We start from the raw sequence: 19467 nt of genomic DNA, 5'->3' as shown, positions 1-19467 counted from the left end.
GAGTAAGATTGTTATTCCTACTTTCAAAACCTTAGTGGGCTCCATAATTTAAAAGTCCCATTTGGAATTAGGAGTGTATTTACTTTTAATACTTTTATGTATTAAAATGTGTCTGGAGGGAATCTTTAAGTAAATAATCTGTATATTCCCTCTATCCCTTCTGGCTGATAATTTACCATTTTTAATAAACAAAAACATTTCAGTTAAGTGTTTGGAGTGAGATTAGTGTTGAATCCAGTTAAATCTAAACTGGAATATTTAAGCATGTATATAAAAGTGTGGGGGACTTTGGTTTATATAGTGAAAATTAGAAAAGTGTGCATTACTTCATCTGCATAAAAATACAGAAAAATCTCAAGCAAACATCTTCACAGCTCAACTTTGAATTCAGTAGAATGAAAGTGAGAAGAAGATTCAAGGGGGAGTGTATCACCTTTACCACAGAGGAGTAGTGAGCCTTCAAGCTTAAAATGAGGTTGAACTGACACAAACCTTGGCAGAGTGTAATTAATATAACTTAAGGAAAAGAATGGGGAGGTAGCAAAAGACACAGGCTGAGTGTACTGAGGTGAACAGGGAGTGTGTGTGTGTGTGTGTGTGTGTGTGTGTGTGTGTGTGTGTGTGTGTGTGTGTGTGTGTGTGTGTGTGTGTGTGTGTGTGTTGGGGGGTGTATAGGATGACTTGTGTAATGAAGGCACAACTCTGTGGGAACAGTTGGTCAGCGGTGTAATATCAGTGTCCTCATCTGAACTTTGTCCTGATGTCCAACCGTGGTGCTGCTTTCCGTCCAAACCTCAAGGTCAAATAAGCTGAAAGAGATCTTAAACATGAAAAGTTACCTTCACTGTATTTGTCATGCAGAATATCAGCCTTGTTTTGGATGAGTAGCCACATTTATCCATCTGTCTGTGCATATAATTGTGTTTATTCCATGACTAATGTCTTTGGTTGGACCAGTCATCCAAGTAGTTTATTAGAGAGACATTGAGTCCAACTGGCGTGTAGGTGACTTTGTGTGTGCGGACCTGCCTTTTTAAATCTTTTGGTTTATCCGAGTAAAAACTGGATCCCCACAGTAGTGTAGTAGTGGCGTGTTTAAAGGAGATGACAATAAACAATGCAGCTTTGGTCTGAAAACATGAAAGAGCCCCTCAGCATACTGTGATTTGGCGTATTCTGTGTATGCACTTGGTACCACACTGTGCTGTCATCCTGCCGAGCCATCTGTGTAGCAACAGATTACCAGGTAGCCCTATTAATCCAGGTAGGCTGCACCACGTCAGGGAGGAAATGAAGCCGAGTGGAAAATGTTTAAATCAATAAGACCCACATTTCCACTCAGGCTTAAGGCTTATGGCTTGACTTTGACACAGCGGGCCAGTGCAACAATGCAATAGCAACGCAGTAGGCTTATCAGGCCGCTATATAGGATTCAGTCCGGTTTGGCTCAAGGATTTTGTGTGATGTTTGTATGGATGATTAACAGCCCTGTGTTTATCAGCTCACTTTCACCTTGCCAAAAGTTTGAGACTGTTCGCCTCTCTAGCAAAAGCTGCAAGTCGGCACTTTTCCTCGAGCCACCGTCCTCAGAGGATTAGAAAGAAAAGGTTTTGTTTCTGTTTCAGCCCATCCATCCGTGACTCTAGATTTGATTTTGTGAAGGAGAACGCTGAGTCACGCTGTGTTTTTCTAGAAGTAGAGATGTCACCTGATGTATCACATTTGGATGCTTAACTATGTTTTGCTCTGCAGCTCCATATGAATAATCTGGTCAGAGATACTCTGACTGAAGCTGTTTTAGTGCCTTTCAAAGGTGCGTTCTCTCATTACACTGCACCATGTAAACCAGCTCCATCGCCTGCTTATTAGATTCAGTTGGACAGAGAACATTCTGCTAATTAATGCTGCCGGCGGGCTGTGTGTGAGCGACTGTGTTTGTGTGTGAGTCGGTGTCTGTCTGTGCTTCCGTGGTGTGCTGAGCTGAGATTTGGGAACCTCGTTAGTGTTTGTGTGTGCGTGCCCTTCTGTCTCCATGCCAGTGTGCAACTGAGAAATGTAAATGTTATTTCTGTTTGCGTGAGTGTGCACGCGCATGTGTGTGTTTGTCTTTGACCCTCCGCTGAGGCAGGATATGCAGGCAGACAGGCAGAAATTTGCATTGGCGGTAGCACCAGGGATCTGTTTGATCCGTCCACTTATAACACGTCAGGTGGCCTTCCTGCAGAGAACCTGGGCAGCTATCTCATTTCTCAGGGAGAGAGACATACACAGATAAGGCAGATCAGGCACTCGGAGGCAGAAGAGAAAACCGGGGATAGTGAGAGAAATAGCAACAGAAAAAGACAACAAATGAGGACTAGGGTGGATTTAATAACAGTGAAGGAAGAAGAGACAGACATGGAGAGAAAAAAGCTAGAGAAAGAGTTATGGAGGCAGATAGTGAGTGAAAAGAAGTACGTGATAATGGGAAATGGAGGGGAAAGAGAGGGAAATGGAAAATAAATTGTATCAACAGATTTATTTCTATTCAAAATGGCTTCATTCTGTTGTGCCTCATCACACACTTATGCATGTCTTTGACAGTAATGGAAAAATGAAATGAGCACACATATTGTCATTTTTACATTTGGATGCAGATTTAAATCATAAATAGACAGACATTCAAGTCAAAGTGGCGGTTAATACAGAGAAAACACACTTATGCACGCACACACACACACACACACACACACAAACCAGCACTTGCTCTCTTGTCATTTCCATATTGTCAAACCCACATGCAGCACTGTATACCCAACTCTAACTCTGTCCTTTGTAACACACACCTACGCATAAAGTACACACACACACACACACAGTCAGTCAGTCCCCTCTCATCCCCTGTATGGGTGAGCATGCACTCAACCTTCCTCTTTCTTTCAAATTAAAATGTATTTAGCTGTTGTTGGAAGAGTCTGACATAATGTAAAAGCAGCACATACATAAATAAAACATTGATTATTCCGATGATGAGCAACCAGTCAGTTACAGTAATAAGTCAAATGGAAAACATAATGAAAACATCCACACACTTCTTCACAACCTAGTTAGTCGAATTTAGGTGTTATTTCAACCAATTTTGCAAACACATTTCTCATATGTATCTATTTTGAGCCCCGTCTCTCTCTCTCTCTCTCTCTCTCTCTCTCTCGTTGTCTCCTTCACACACATACACAAACACAAATAACCATCGAGCCTCCTCTCATTCTTATATTGCCTAAACAAGTCCAACCATTATGCTTTCTAGAACATAATACTTAGGTCCTATGAATTATAAATGCCTATGGTTTCCAAGCAGCTTATTTTTAGAGTACACACATACACACACATCCCCACACCTACGCACATCCAGATTGCTTTACAAAGCTGGGGTTACGTCCCCTCCTGAGGCATGCAGAGGTTACACTATGAACTCTGTAGGGTTTGTGTGTGTGTGTGTGTGTGTGTGTGTGTGTGTGTGTGTGTGTGTGTGTGTGTGTGTGTGTGTGCACTGGACCTATGTTTTTGCACAGGTGTGTTTTCATTTTGTTTTGCCTATGTGTGGTTGGGCCTCACACACACACATCGCCATTAAATTCAACCACAGGGGAGACGTTCACTCAGCATGAATATAGCCTCTTTAGACAAAGCTTTTTTTCTATATCTACGAGTTTTGCTTCAGGGGGAAATGCGCCCCTGATGCTGCTGAAAAAAAGATTCTGTTTCTGCTTCAGTTCATCCATACGCTGAAAAAAGGTCTATCTTAAAGCTAGGGTAGGTAACATTGGAGAAAGTAGCAAGCGAGGGCTAGATTTGGAAAGTATCCAACCCCGCCCCTTCAAGTCTCCCTTCAAAGCTGCTCCCCTAACACACATTATGTGATTTATTGATTTCTGTTGGGATGTAAAGAGAATTTCAAACAAATCTAACAAATGCTTCTGAAATACATTACCAACCCGAGCTTTAACTTTCATCCTGTGTTGAGTGTTTAAACCAATTTGAAATAATACACTTTTACACTAAGTAACTTTTACACGTTGAAAAATTAACTGACAGATGTCTTCAGCAGAAGAACGATCATCTAATTTAAATTTAAAAAAAATACCTTGCAAGTTTCTTTGTGCTCGAGACAAATCAAACTAATGTCCAGCTCGGCACAGGAAGTTTTTCTCTATGGAGTGCTGACTTGTTTCCATGGAGATGCATGTCGATCTTTTTAATTTCAATTTGCAAACAAAATGAATCATCAGGATTCGAAATAACAGGACGTTCATCACTGTTGTTGCTGCTCGTTGTGCTTAAGGAAGTAAAACAGACATATTTATACTCTCATGTCTGTAGATGTGGATAAAGGGTTCAACACTGACATCATTTTATTACTAACAAGGCTTTTTTTTGGCGAAATACAAGAATTTAAAAGTTAGTTAGTTAGAGACGAGCTCAGACACATATTTTCTCCCCCAAACTTGGGAGCCCTTTCATGTTCTTCTCATAACTTCCACTGATACTCTAGACCCTGTGCCCTGTGTTTGCTGCAGTATGTTTTCCCTTAAGCTCCAGACTGTTCTGGAAAAATCATGAATGCAAAGAGACACCTCCGCTTGAAGTAGGAGCCTCTTTTGCATACTGTCACTAAAGAAAGGCAGGGGAGTCGTGATACTTCTTGCCCCCCTCCCTCACTCCCTCTGACTGAAATTAATGGCTCCATCCACTCACAGTGACACTGATGTACTATTAGGGGCAGGTTACTGCTTAGCCCAGCGGAATCAGGGCTCCCCAATACATAAATCAAACCCCAGTGTGGTGAAGCGGTTGGTCTGTAATGTTGCTGCACAATAGGATTTTGGAGCCTGACAATTCGATACGAGAAAATATCCGAAGACTGAAATTCTGCAGTTATTTTGTATGTGTGGGATTCGTGTGCGTGCGTACGACGGCCGTCAAATTCGCAAGTACACACACATTTGTGAGTAGAGTCAGAGATGCTTGTGCAGCAGTGTGTCTGTGTCTCTGTGTTCCCCCAGAAAAGAAATGCTGTAGGCTGGGTGCCTGCTGGGTGAGCTATAAATAGCCTCCTAGTGACAGCAGGACTTAGAGCATAATGTGAGGGAGAGGATCTTCCAGAGATGTCCACATTCATTATTTAAAACTTAATATACATTTAATTTTCTACACCAGTAACTCTAGGCACCAGCCTCTCTACATCGCATCTAGCCAATGCTGGCAACCAGAGATACCACTGTTAAAGCCCAGAATTATCAATAAAGCCAAAGTCAGGCAAATCTAAAATATCTTTATCTTTTCTCTGAATGACAATATTTAATTTGAAACTCAGACAAGACAGTTGGCATAAACTCTGTTTCATCTATGTAAACCTCCTGTCTGCTGTTTGATAAATTAGGCACATTTAGACATGAGGCATTAGCGACTGAGAAGGGTTGCATTAAATTTACCTCCCACTGCGGAGCCACTGGCAACTCTAATAATTGGGGTTTATGAACTGAGAGCAATTTCATGAGACTGAGAACATTCAAAGACCAAATTATGAAAATGATAGGAAGTAAAGCACGAGGCATAGCAGTTGTAATTCATGTTACATAGTGATGACTTTGTTTGTTGTCATCCACAGTGATACAGTATGGAAGAAATTGGAGGTGAATGGATGTTTGCACTGTATTTGACTGCATTGAACTGTGCGGTATCCAGCAGCAGGACGGACTCTGGGCGTGTATGGATATACTGTATGAAATCATTCGGCTCCAGAGCCATTCCTCTCTGTGGACCTCTTGACCTTTTCACCCTCATTTCTCTGCCAAGCCTTTCCGCACACACTGCTTTATCTGGAATAAGATGCTTGAATGTCAAAGAGTGTTAATAGAGAGCTCCAGGGTCAAACTGCACTGTATCTGAAAAGCTGGTGTGTTACTTTGAGTCTTTGTTTAGGTTTTACCATTTTGTTTTGCACAGAAAATAATTAAGTTATGAATTTTAAATCAGGCAAGCCTTTTAGATTGATGAGGCTCATAATTTCAGGCCTCTATAACTGATTGCAGTACCAAGTCCATCAAACACAAATATAAAAGTTTATTACCCATTTCTAACCCTGATTTCCTTTTACCATTTGTTAGGTTCAGACTTCCTCTGCGCAACTCATATCATCCCTGTGAAGAACGAGGAGGGCGTGGTCATGATGTTCATCCTTAACTTTGATTACATCCTGGATGAAGGCAGCAGTGACTCACTGGAGAGACTCAACCACACCTCGCCATCCAAAGCTGAGCAACGTGAGTAAAGACAGAAAAGGGCCAGTGGAAGCTCTTATTCCCTAATCCTGGCCTTGTTGGTGTGTTAAGTGTTATAAACTTTTCCGTTCTCATATGTACTGCAAGTACAGAAGAAAGTATTAGTTGCGGGATGAGACTGGAACAACAAGGACAACAGAAAAGGTTGGAAAGGGATATCAACTAACAGCCACTTGTGACCTTTTACTTGTAACCTTTTCCCACATCCACATCAATTTGTGCCTTTACGCAATCCAAACTGTGTCTTAAGTATTTGACATGACTCTAATATTAGGTTGCACGCCCTGTTAGATGCTGTAATGGATATGTTTTGTTAGTCTTGTAGCATAACATTAAAACCCAGACGGAACTTGTAGCGAACTCCAGCTTTTGCATTGACTTCTACTTGCAGCAGTGCAGGAAATCCCTGCAAGACAGCTTCTTCTGGCATGTTGACACCAGCGTTTAGCAGACACTGATGTGTTAGCCTGTCATCATCTCAAAGGTCTGGCCCAATTATAGCTCATAGCCTGCCAGGATGGCCTGATGAACTACTGGAGCAGTGCTGGAGAGTACTCTGCTTCCCAGATCTGTCGGTGTAATACTGTATAATGCCATTCCCCTGTGGTCCTCTCAAACATGCTCTGGATGCCTCCTCTCTCTTCTGTGGCTCTCCCTTCCTCCACGTTATGTCCGTGACATATAAAGCAGCAGCATGGAGGACCAGAGGTCACCTCCACATGACTGTAATTGGATGAGGCCCCTAACAGGCTGCATTGCCTCATGGGGTGTATAGTGAGAAGAGTGGGGATGCGTGTGTTGAGTATATAAGCATTGGTTGTCTGTGTGTGTTTGCGTACACTCTTGCGAAACCATGTGTGAACATGTATGCTTTTCAATTTGTAAATGTGTGTGTTTGTGCGTGTGTGTGTGTGTGTGTGTGTGCTGATAAGGCCTTCCTCTTTCACTTTTCTATGGGAGCTAATTGCTCAGCCTTAGCACAAGGGCAATCCCTGATAGAGCAGGCCTCTTTGAATTAAAGTCTATTCATGCCTATCTGAATATCTAAGTGGGCGTCTCTGCAAATCTGGTGGTGAGGTCCAGATTTGTTTACTAGGTTGAGTCTTGGTGCTGGACACCATCTCTCTCTCTCTCTTTCTCTCTCTCTCTCTCTCTCTCTCTCTCTCTCTCTCTCTCTCTCTCTGCCTACACGCAACCTCTGCCGTCGCAGGGATTACCAGAGAGAGTTGGTATTTCCTGGCTTCATTTCCTCACAGCTAACTCCAGAGACCTAGCATTGCTCTTTTACTAGCAGATGGACAGAGGTCACAAATTATGAATAACTCTGCATAATTCAACAGAACATCACAGATGAACAAACTGCTACAGATGTAAATTTAACTCAGTGAAACACATGGTGTTGCTATTCTGAGGAGCAGCTCTGCAGTGTGTGTAGGAGCAGCTGCCTTTAGCTGGTGTGAGCTGATGATCCATGATCATGTAAACTCCTTCTGGGGAATGAGCCACCATGCATTAGGGGCTGCTTATTGATTGCCTTTGCCATTTAGTGACAGTCTATCCATTCTCCAACCATCTTGGATTTCCCCCATTTTGCTTTGGTGTGGCTGAGGAGGACCCCTTCCACAAGAAAAGACCAGAGGTGTTTCAGTGACTGAAGATAATTGTTTATCATAACAGATGATATCTGATGATTAAGTCTTGACAGAAAGTCTTTGGTGCTTATAATCTACAAGGAGGTTTGTATAATCGAGAGGCATCTGCCCTGACCCTTGAGCCAGCTGGTCTTGCAAGATCACAATATAATATGAGAATCTATCTTGCCAGACTTCAAGCCATGCGCTTGTGTCCAAACCACAGTGGTTTAGACCAATTAGTCCTTTAAAGAACGACTAGAAGCTATGAGCTGTGGGCGTGATTTAATGCTAGGTGTGTGTGTGTGATGGCATGTGTGAGAAATGACTGTTTGCTCAAAAACAACAATGGTGGCTGCTATCAGTTATATCAGAACTGGAGTGTATTTTCTTAATTGAAAGAAGAGCAAAGAACGGCACTGAAGGCCTTTCTTGATTGAAAAGAGCGGCAGCATGAATGAACCAAAGGCTGACAGAGAGAACCCTATTTAAAAAGACAGCAGCAAGATTATAGGCTAACAATGTAGGTGTGTCACTGTGCAGTTGGATAGATGAGACTAGCTGACAAGAACAGCTGATACCACAAATGACAGCCCCTGATAATGACAGCAAGGAAATTCTGAGTGAGCATGCGTGAGAAGAGTGAATGTTAGGATGAGTGACAAATAAACTACAGGCCTAAGCGTACAAGAGAATAGTCTTCCTGACTGTACTTTTGTTGGAGCTTAATTCAAATTATTTGGCTACAACTTTGAACTAGTGTTTTAAAGGGTAAAGCAGTGTGAAAATGTTTTACTGAGGTACATTAGGCACTTAGAAAGCAGGACAATGTGTAGGCATCAAGTGGCCATCGGTAGGAAAATAAGGAGCCGAATATGTCACGCACCAAAGATAGATAGCGGCATATATTAGCATGTTGTCAGTACACTGCGTCACAACCACTGAGATCTCATATTAGGAAAAACTCGACACTGAAAGATCAAGATGTAATGTCTCCCAGTAAAATAGCAATCTGTGTTCACACCTAACCTGACTGGAACAGTTCAGATTAAGCCTGTGACGGGACTTTAATGTGAATCTAAAAGCTAAACAAAATACCTAATTTGTCAGCTCATCAAAGAGAATCCATTTTATCGGCTTTCTTTAGCTCCTTCCCACTACAGGAACTTAACAACCCCAAACCTGGAGCCTTCAGCTCAACAGTGGCTACACCTTAAGTCAAGTTCCTGTTGTAGAAAAGGCCTATTTGTAACCACCGGAGAGGAAAAATAAAGTCAAAATCAAGTGCATTTGGGAAAATTATGACTTGCTGTCATTCTTTAGAAGCAATAAATAGCTTTGATTATCCCCTACAGTGATACTGCAGTAGGACACTAAAATTGTCCAGTGACAGCCTCATAAAACTCATAACAAAGTGTGTTTAGAATAAGTCAGGCTGAACACTAAATGAACCCGGAGACACAAAAACCAACAAGGTACACACACATACATGATCCCTTTGCAGGTGCTGGGTTCCAAATGTATGCAAATTGAAGATGTGACGTGCGGACTGACAATGTTTGAGCCACCTGAGGTGTGTGTGTGTGTGTGTGTGTGTGTGTGTGTTAACTGTCACAATCTGCTGGCAACTAATCAGAAAAAATGCTGCAAAAAATAAAAATGAACTGTTATTAACTCAGGCTCAATGCAATCATGCTTTAATTTTCTCTGTCTATAAATGAGTGCGGGGCAAAATAGGGACACAGCAGATTTATCCATGTTATTCTCTGGAGCTGGTGAGTAATAGGAGAACTGGGAGCCCAGGTAAACACTCCTTAAGGTAAAAGAACACCACATGCAAATTAGTTTTTTTTTTTCATTTAACGTCAGCAAAATCACAAGAGCAGGAGAGAGAAACAAAAGGACACAAAGACGTTTTTTTGTGTCGCTTTAACCAAAGGATGAAGGTTTATTGTTCTCTTTCTACTTCTCCCCTGACATCTGAATCATGCTCACATTACAGAAAGACATTTCACTCTCCAACACAGGGATCTGAGGGCCCAATTAATATTCAATGCAAATATTACTATCTGGTATCATAGCAACAAGGGCCACTGTACGTCCATTGGTTGTGTAAAGCCACTGGTGAGTTTTTGCAGGGAAAGAATGAGAGGCTTGGAGAGGGAGTGAGAGTGAACACACACACACACACACACACACACACACACACACACACACACACACACACACACACACACACACACACACAACCCAGTAACAGCACTCAAAGGGCAGCATATTCCTGCAAGGTTCAGCCCTTTCAATATCACAATTAAATATAGCTACATACAATGTTCTCAGCACACACCATGGGTGCGTGACTGAATTATGAGCTAATTAAAAGATTTGTGGCGTATATGTTTATCCTCTAGGCACAGTAATTAGAAACAGAGCTCTGAGCATGTGGATGCTCATGAGCTACTATTCATTATTTTGTTAAGGTGTCATTTTAACAGTCGAGGCTAGTGTTTAGATCAAACTGTCAAATATGTGAAATGGTAGAGCGGCACGACTGAATGATGTTGTAATATTGCAGAGTGCAAAAGGGAACAATTTTCCTTTGGAGGGAAAAGCCCCGGTAAACAGAGTTTTGCTGTATTATGCAGACTCTCAGGCATATAAATTGGGTTTGCTGGCTTTGGATCAGCTGCAGACTGATGAATCAGATGGTATTTTGATCAGCAGTTTCATGTGCCTCATAGCGCTGAGAACAGATGAAACAAAACTTTGTTCATGATTCTTTTTCAGAAACCACAACAGCAATTCAATTTAATTGTCATCGTCGTTCAGATAAATGACTTGTTTACTCATGTGTGCTGTAGATTTCAGCTTTAGATCCAGCTTTAAATCACCAATTAAATATAGATGATGATTTTCAGCGTCATCAGCATCTGGCTCAAGACTTAATTTAAACACATTACAGTGACCCAGGCAGACAGAGAGCACTGTGTCTAAAATTAGTTTGTCTCACCCCAACAGAAGGAGCAATGGGGGAAGATAAGGCTGTGTGCTGCTTCCCTGCTGAGCTTCAAACATTAATTCTATTTTCTATTTTACCACCTATTGTGTCTCTGAATACATCCATAGCTGTTCCACTCTATGCAGATATTGAACGAGTATGTCAATAACAATGTGTTGTAGTTTACTCAAGCAACTACATAAAGGGAACATAATGATGTGGTGTGAGCTGGTTGGTTCATACGTTCAGGTTAGCTCATTGTAATGCTTTTATGAAGGGACTTTTCACTACGCTGCATGGCAGTAAGACTTGTTTTCAAAGACTGAGACAGCGTTCTGATATGTATGGCATATGTTCAGGCGACTAAATGATTCACAACATGCAGGCCATGGTGTGCGGTCCATATGTGGAATCTTGTGAGTGTGACAGTCTCTCTCATGACAGATATTGTTAGATGCAACTAAATGTGCCTATTTGTGAATGGTGTGTGCGTGGGTAGCATAGCCTACATGCATTCACTTTAACAGACTTCACACTAAACTTTACTATATTCCTGTTTCTTCACCTTTCTCCTGCACAGCATTCCCTCAGAACTACCTACTGTTATGACAGCAGCACCCCTAATATCACCTTGTCTGTGTTAAAGTGCTTCATCTCATTAAAATCCTGCACATACTCTTATCTTCGATAGGACTGACTCGTAAATGTGCTACTACGTACGATATTTTAGCAAATGTCCTCCACCATGAATAATTGAAGGAAATTGTAGATTGAACTAGTGCCCGAGGCGGAACGGGCATTTGTTTTGATCTGCCAGGGTCTTTTTAAGATTGCTGCATTGGCAGGCTTTTCAGTGCTTTTGGCAAACAAGTGCGAGATATCAGCAGGGATGTTGAAGGATGCAAGCGCGTTCTTCTGAAAACACTCCATGAAAACACAACACAAGGTCAGTTGGGGTTATGTCGATCCCACTGGCTCATTAAAAACAGCCATACTTTCTGTTTTTATCCTGTGTTTGGTCTCAAAGCAGTCCAATAACTTACTGTCAACTCTTCACCATAATTGAGTGACTTTGGGATCCACTGCCTGTTTATATGTGATACCAGTTCCCTCTAGGCACCCCATGCTCACTGTTATTGCCCCCCATAAACGGATGTCGAATGGGTACCATTATGGAACAATATGACAGTAATAGATTCAGTTTCTTTTTCTTATTGCTCTCTCTTGCTCTCTGTCAGGGAAAGGAAGATTCTTTCGCTTCCGTTTCCCGGCCTTACCTCTCCTGGGCATCAACAAGCAGTCCCTGCCCCAGGAAGACCCCGACGCCGTCATGGTGGACTCCCCTCGCCACAGCGACGGCTCGGTTGCTACACGTGACTACCAACTTCCCACCACCCGCGAGAGCTGCAGTCCATCCTACGCCAACGACACCCGCGCCCTCATCGGCCCCAGCCATTGCTCCACGCCCGTGTCCGGGCCTTTGGACCACTCGTCACCAAAGGGCCCCTGGAACCGGATATACCCGGACCAGGCTATCGCCCAGACCCAACAGCAGAGCCAGGAGGACACACTCATTGCAGCTCCGTCAATCCCGGGCCTCACTCCAACCGCCTCCAGAGAGAGTGTGTGCAGTATTCGCAGAGCCTCCTCCGTACACGACATTGAAGGTTTTGGGTCCAACTCCAAGATGCTGTTCAGGGACAGACATGCCAGTGAAGGTAGGAATCTCCCGCTCTACTAAGCCCTTAATGTACGCTGTAAAGACTACTAACAAGTGTTTTATCTATGTCATATTTTATGGTTGAAGTTGTTCTACTTGTAGTTTATCTTTTAAATTTAAACCCTCCTCCACTTAAAAATTTGTTAAGTTACTGTTATGGATGAAGAGTTTGCCAGAGGGCTGTTTTTACGTTCATCAGCTGAGAGGTGAAAGTTTCTCTGAGCTCACCTCAAAGGAACGAGGAGTTGATGTTATGATGAGTTTTTTTAGGGCAGGGACACATACCAGATACAAATCATCATTCAAATCAGTTTTTTATACATTCAAAAACATTTCTGGAGTGGATCTTTAAATAAAGTGTGTGGTTGGTTACCACTGCTCTAACAAAAACACTATTTGAAGTGATGATAATAACAAAGAGTCAGATGTGGTCAATACCCAAATGTTGTGTTTTTATTTAGACTTATGAGGGAATTTATTACTTGTGACAAACATTGACTATAATTTTACTTTATTAATCACAAAACTCCCTGTGGTCCCAAAATAGGGGATGCGAGATGTGGCGTGCCAGTCTCCTAATTGGTATTATAGTGAGTCACTATCTGTACTGTGTGTTATTGATCTTCCCTTGAGTCTAAATCACTCATTAGCCTTTTGGCCCTCATTTGGATGAGGGTAGAAGTGCCCCAGACTGGCCCTGTTTCCTCCAGGCCAATCAGTCTACCCCCATCCCCTTATCTACAATCCTCATTCAAATAGCTCCCACTGGCTGACACAGTAATATGTCTACTTCACAGTAATGAATTGTTCATGGGGGCACTAGCGGGGGTTTAATGCCAGTCGCCATTTGTCATCATAGAAAACCAGAGATTCTTCTCTCACCTCCACTCCCCTTTTTTCTTCCCTCTCCAACGATGTGCCGTCACAGACAATGGTCGCAATATTAAAGGTAACAATCTTGAGCTGTATAGACTTTAGCACGTTTATCAGATAATTCACGTATACTGCACCAAAGCCTGCTTGTTGCATGTGTCTTTCCACATAACTGAGGTTTATGTTGAATGCAAATGCCTTGGTGGGTAACTGACAGTGTGTTTGTACGTTCTTGGGGCCGGAGCCTTGAAACACTGGCACTAAATGACTCAGTCTCGGTGCACATGACCCGCTGCACCCCAGCCAGTCGCCCAGGGGAAGGCTCAGTAAAAAAAACAAAAAAAACCACACTGACCTCTGCACGCGCTTGCATGAAGCAACATCTCTTTTCCTGCTTTTGCTCATTGAGGAAAATCAATGAAGCTTTACAAGATGATACCTCCCACTGTCTGTAACCTCTCTTTTCTTTTATGCAACCTCTGGTTCCTCGCTGCCATGTCTTAGTGAATGAAAAGGAACCTGACTGTGTTTCCATTTGAATTCTATATGCTCGCTCTTGTTCTTTTCCCTGTAACAATATACATTGCAATAGAAGCGTAGCAGTGTGTATGCTGCATGTAACATTATCACACTGACACAGATTATAGCTGGATGCATTAATCGTGTTTAGGATCACATGAGTTCCCACAATTAAAGTATAACTAACCAATGTTGATGTTTTATACTATAAGCATCAGTATGAAATCCTATTAAGGCTTACTCACAGAGCTGCCAAAGTGCTCTATTTCCTGATAAATGCCATAATGTGATATTTTAAGTAATGTTTGTTCCCGTGACTACTGACCCTACAATCCAACCACCCTTCCATATTCCCACTTCCCCCTTTACCTCCTCTATTTCTTCTCTCTCCTGGTTTGCTAGTATCTCGCTCCTGGATGGCTGGGGGTATGGCTTCAGCTTTTCCTTTTAAGTTTTTTTTTTTCTTTTATGACCGCCATGATGTATCCTTACTGTGGCATGTATTGAAGCTGTGCATGCAATATCTCATCCTCAGCTGTCTGTTTCTCTGTCCTTGACTCTCAATCACTGTGCTGTACTTTGTGAAAAGGGGAAGAAAAAAAAACAAGCTTCCCTCTGCTGGCTCACATGACTGAATCAGCAATTCTCTCGTTTTCACTTTTTATCACTTTCATTGGGCCACATGTCAGTGTGTGTCACCGTGCTGTCACATATTGTTGCAGTGTTGAATGCTTTCACAAGAAGGCAGGGAGTTAATTTCCGTCCGTTTTTATCATATTGTGAACTTGTAGAGGACATTGGTGGTACAATGAGGGAACATTTTGTTAACTCACTACACGGGTTATGTCCAAGCTTCATTAGACAAGATACATGGTTTGACTAACTGTGTGAAGTTGCATTCTTTGATTGTGCATTGAATCATTCTTTTCTTTCAACAACAGTGTTCTTCATTAGTTTTTAATGAGAAACTTTGAAAGGCCTGTTCACCCTAGACGGGTCAATCAGAGGCTGTAGAGTTTGTATTTCAGCATCTGTTGTATTCTCAGTGTTGTGTCGTGGTTGAACTCACTCCAAAAGTAAGGGCCACTCCATGCTCACTACTCATGTCACAACAATCACAAATGAACACTAGAGCGTTCTCTGATGTTCACGATTCAGAACGCCTATTATATCAACAATAGCCCAACCACAGTACAAGACGTAGCAACTTTTAACGGTGGCGTCTTCCCTCTGTCGCGCTCTCTTTCAGGGCCGCTCAGCCAGATCAAATCCAGCCTGCTCGGCTCAACCTCCGACTCCAACCTCAACAGGTACAGCACCATCAACAAGATCCCCCTCATCACGCTCAACTTCTCGGAGGCCAATAATGAGAAGAAGTGCCCCTCCCCTCCATCCTCTGAGAAAACCATCATCGCCCCGAAGGTCAAAGACCGCACACACAATGTCACAGACAAGGTCACGCAGGTAAGACGCTAACACAGTGGGGCTCTTAACATCACAGAGGAGAAAATATCCAATATAAAAAAATCATGCCATTAAATGACCATTACTTTTTGGAATTTGAATCACAGATATTACATTGATTAGATTGTTGGTTGTTGGTGCAGGAAGAGAAAATAAGACTTATCCCCCTAAATGAGTCTTTGAGGCACAAACACAAATTATTTATTATTAATTTCTATGACTTCGTTCCAAGGACAGTATTATTATATTGCTGCCTTTTTTTGACTGCAGCTGCTTGTTAACTGATGGATCATCATTCTGCTGCCAGTGTTGCTGTGCTGACCACATTTAGGATCAGGTCAATTATCCTCGGGCCTATTCAGGTTCTGTACTATTTATGCAGGTCAGATGTGGTTAGGTTTTAGATCAGGTCCGACATTTTGGACCCAGTAAGACCTCTAAAACACCCACTGATGCTCTGCTTTTATCTCTTTTCCAAGTGTCGTTCCCATATACAGTATTTGTATATGGGACCATAAAATGTACTTGTAGAACCAGCTATAACCTGACAAATACTGGATTTTTGATACTTCTGATAACAATATATTGGCCTGTAGTTGAACATAAAAACATAACATGAACAAACAATCTATCTAGATTCATTTTTTAAAGCATTGATACATGCTAAGTAGGACATTTTAAAGTGGAAAAATCTGTTCTTGTGAGATTTCTTCCATGTTTTCCATGTTTTTTTGAGTGAGTGAGGATGCCATATGCTGTAGAGATTGTTAAGCCCCTTGAGGCAAATATGTGATATTGGGTTATATAAATAGAATTGACTTGACTTGTTACTTATTGGTCCACAAATGCATCAATATGATATATCCGCATAAAGTTAATATCGGCCAGTACATCAGTTTAGCTCTAGTTCAGCCAAGCAGTGTCAAATTAAATCAAATTAAGTTCCATCCATGTTAAAATTCCCATAAAACACAGCAAAGTTGTGTCCCCCTGTTTTATTTAGTGTGAATCACTTTGTTAAAAAAAGAAATCTTTTGCACAACTCAGCAATTATTATTTTTGTCAGTGTTGTATAAAATCCATCGTCCAACCATCTGTTAGTAAGTTCTTTGTCATGATTATTATGGATACTTTGCCTGAGACTAAAAATAAAAAACAATTAAGAACAGTAGTGGGCACGAATAATTTGCATTTATTAATAATTCACAGCACCAAATATTTGTTCTGACTCTCTAAGGTTGTGCAGACTGGATTGGAGAGACATTGGAATTCAATGGTAATGTTCATCATAATATCATTTACTATCATCACAAATCACACATGCACAGATTGAGCAGTCGATGAAGTCAGCAGATTGCATCCCCCCCACCGCTCGTCCTCTCCCCCACCTGCCCTCTGTGTGCCTCAGGATGATTAATTGAAACTCAAGGGGTCTGATACGTAAAACGGCAGAGGTGTCTATCACTTGTGGCAGATAATCAGGGATACTCTTACCGCTGCCAGACAGTGTTCAGAGATCAGGCCATATTTCTAAAGTTACGGACAGGGTTAGAGGTCATTCTCACCTTCCCTGCCAGGGCTGAGAGGCAGCACAGAGTCGACAAGGACTGTAAGTTAATGTATTCCCAGGGGTAGGCTGAAGCTGCCCCAAACCACTGATTAGGTCTCCGTTTTGCATTTTGCCCATTAATGGTGTAACGGATAGAGGGCACACAAATTGACCCCTGTTCACACTCAAAGGCAACTTCAGCTGAAGGCCTTAGACTGGAGCCAGAGGCACAGGCAGAGCAGACCACAGTGCGCCACACTGACCTCTCCAACCAGCATTAAAGTCAAAGTTATTAAGCAGCAGAGAGAGCAGGCTTGTTAATGCGGTTTTAATGGACTTCTGTAACGTGGCAGACTAGAGGACCTGAAAACCGGTTGTTGTGTTCTGCTGTGTTGTAGGGTGGTGTCTGTACACAACAATTAGTACATTATTAGCACTGGTGTGCCAGTGGTCAAAGATACAACCATGTAACTGTAACGTCCCAGCTTTGATTACTTTCTCCTTTCCCCATGTTTCCTGTCTCTCTGTGGTGGAAATTACCTGTGCATTCACCGGTATCTATATCAGTATGTCTTTAGCCCCCCTCCATGTTCCTTCTATGACTGAGCATATGGTGTTCAGCACAGACTGTCATGTTTCTATGTGTTGCTTACAAGCATTAACATGATCATAGTAACAAATAGATAAATGAGCCATGGGGGGATTGCAACGTATCACAATCTTCCACAGTTTAGGTCTGTAAACAGTTCTCTAGATACCTGACTGTGGGGAACAAAAAGCAACAGCAGATGGCTTGAAAACAACTCCTCTGGGTTCATCTAAAGCCACGATCAAGGCGTCTGAACAGACACGCTCTATCCTGGCCTCGGCTGCCTTCACAGCTACCACAGGCAGATGGAGGGTTCAGCCAGGAAGAAAGAAAGCAGCTCTCGTGCTGTTTCTTACATTTTGAACATCTCAGTGTATGCAGCTCGAGATGCTTAACAACTCACTCCGGCTGAATGTAGAGTCAAATCAGTGGTACATACATAATTTTTAATGATGGAAGCCACGTGATTAACCACAGAAACATGAAACAACACTCCACTCTTATAAATAATAACCCCAGCCCTGACAGCGTAGACCAAAAAGAACCGGAGAAGGGCAGAGAGCTAATGCTAATTTGCATATTGTTTGAGGCCAAGCCAAACACAGGACGAGCCTTCCATTATCCCACAAGAGAGAGTTCATTTGTGCCAAGCACACATAACTACAGTAGGTAGGTTAAATAATTAAAATGGGATCTTTTATTTAGAAACAGATTGGCTGCAACACGTTAATCCAGAACTGTCATTCTGCCAACCGGCCGACTCCTCCCAGGCTTCCTAGCAGGCCGAGGGGTAATGTATCCACGCATGCAAAGCGCTGTTAGTGTAGTGCAGAGTTACCATCTTGTTTGTATCATCACTTTTCATACATCATAAACTGCATGACGGCAAAACAGTGTTTGTGTCCTTGCACAAATTAAGATAGATTGGTAAAAACACTCTTCGGTGTGTAGGTAAGCTTTTCCCTGCATTCTTACTAACAGCAATAAATTTAAGGACATAAATCGAAGCTTAGTTATCTGAAAGTCAACAGCAATTACACATTGTGTTGTGAGCGTCATCAAACGAGCATCTGAAACACCCGCTTTTAATGAAGTGGCAGCCTGATGAATAATAGAACACACTGCCTTTGTCTGTCCTTTGGTTTCTGATCGATTTCAAAGGTTAACCCATATTGGAGGGTAAAAGCACTTTGACCCTCCGCATCACACAGAGGGCAGGAGTTTCTAATAACCAATTCAATTATTAACACTTCAGCCTTTTTTGTGCTATACATCATCCCTCTGTCCCCCAGTACTCTCCTCTCAATCACAGGGGTTATAAAGGTGACCAGGGCAGAGATATGGCAATGGGTGCCAAAATAGAGTTATTTAAGGTTCTTCTTTTCTGTTTCATTCTCTCATTCATTTGTACACAGTAATTGTCTATCTGCCCTTGCAGCTCATTTACGTTACCTGCCTCTCTTTGCATTTCTTCTTAGAGCTACAATAATCAGCAGTGAAAGCCATGGCCTGAAAATTCCTGTCTATTGAAGTGTCAGACACCTAGATGAATAGATGTATCCTCTGCCCGCACCTATAATTACCTGCAAGTCATCAAGACTCTTATCCGAAATGGTCCATGACGCCGCTGTAATATTGATGTTAAAAGTTATTCGGGTATATATGGTAACTGCAATAACAGAGATAATGATAGTGACATCCAGGCTCGCATGAATGGATTATACCACCGTCCTCGATGCAAAACACTGTTGGGATTTTATGTATGCTGTTGTTTTTCTGTAGACAGTTCATGCAGAACTTTTTC

General features: G+C 42.1%; 1 protein-coding gene across 4 annotated transcripts in view; it reads left to right on the top strand.

Moving 5' to 3' along the window:
- The window catches only part of LOC127378476 (potassium voltage-gated channel subfamily H member 7-like), a 63305-nt gene that overhangs the window by 16611 nt on the left and 27227 nt on the right, over positions 1–19467 (top strand). For 2 of the 4 annotated variants that reach the window (XM_051427325.1, XM_051427327.1), the window contains exons 3-8: positions 6147–6302; positions 12188–12667; positions 13598–13618; positions 14464–14487; positions 15311–15525; positions 16763–16801. In XM_051427325.1, coding sequence (XP_051283285.1) covers positions 6147–6302; positions 12188–12667; positions 13598–13618; positions 14464–14487; positions 15311–15525; positions 16763–16801 — 935 coding nt within the window. The remainder of the gene's footprint in view (positions 1–6146; positions 6303–12187; positions 12668–13597; positions 13619–14463; positions 14488–15310; positions 15526–16762; positions 16802–19467) is intronic. The other 2 variants (XM_051427328.1, XM_051427329.1) reach the window with 2 other exon arrangements.

This window comes from Dicentrarchus labrax, unplaced genomic scaffold (genome assembly GCF_905237075.1).
Source record: "Dicentrarchus labrax unplaced genomic scaffold, dlabrax2021, whole genome shotgun sequence".
NCBI lineage: Eukaryota > Metazoa > Chordata > Actinopteri > Moronidae > Dicentrarchus > Dicentrarchus labrax.
This window is presented reverse-complemented; position numbering and strand designations above follow the sequence as displayed.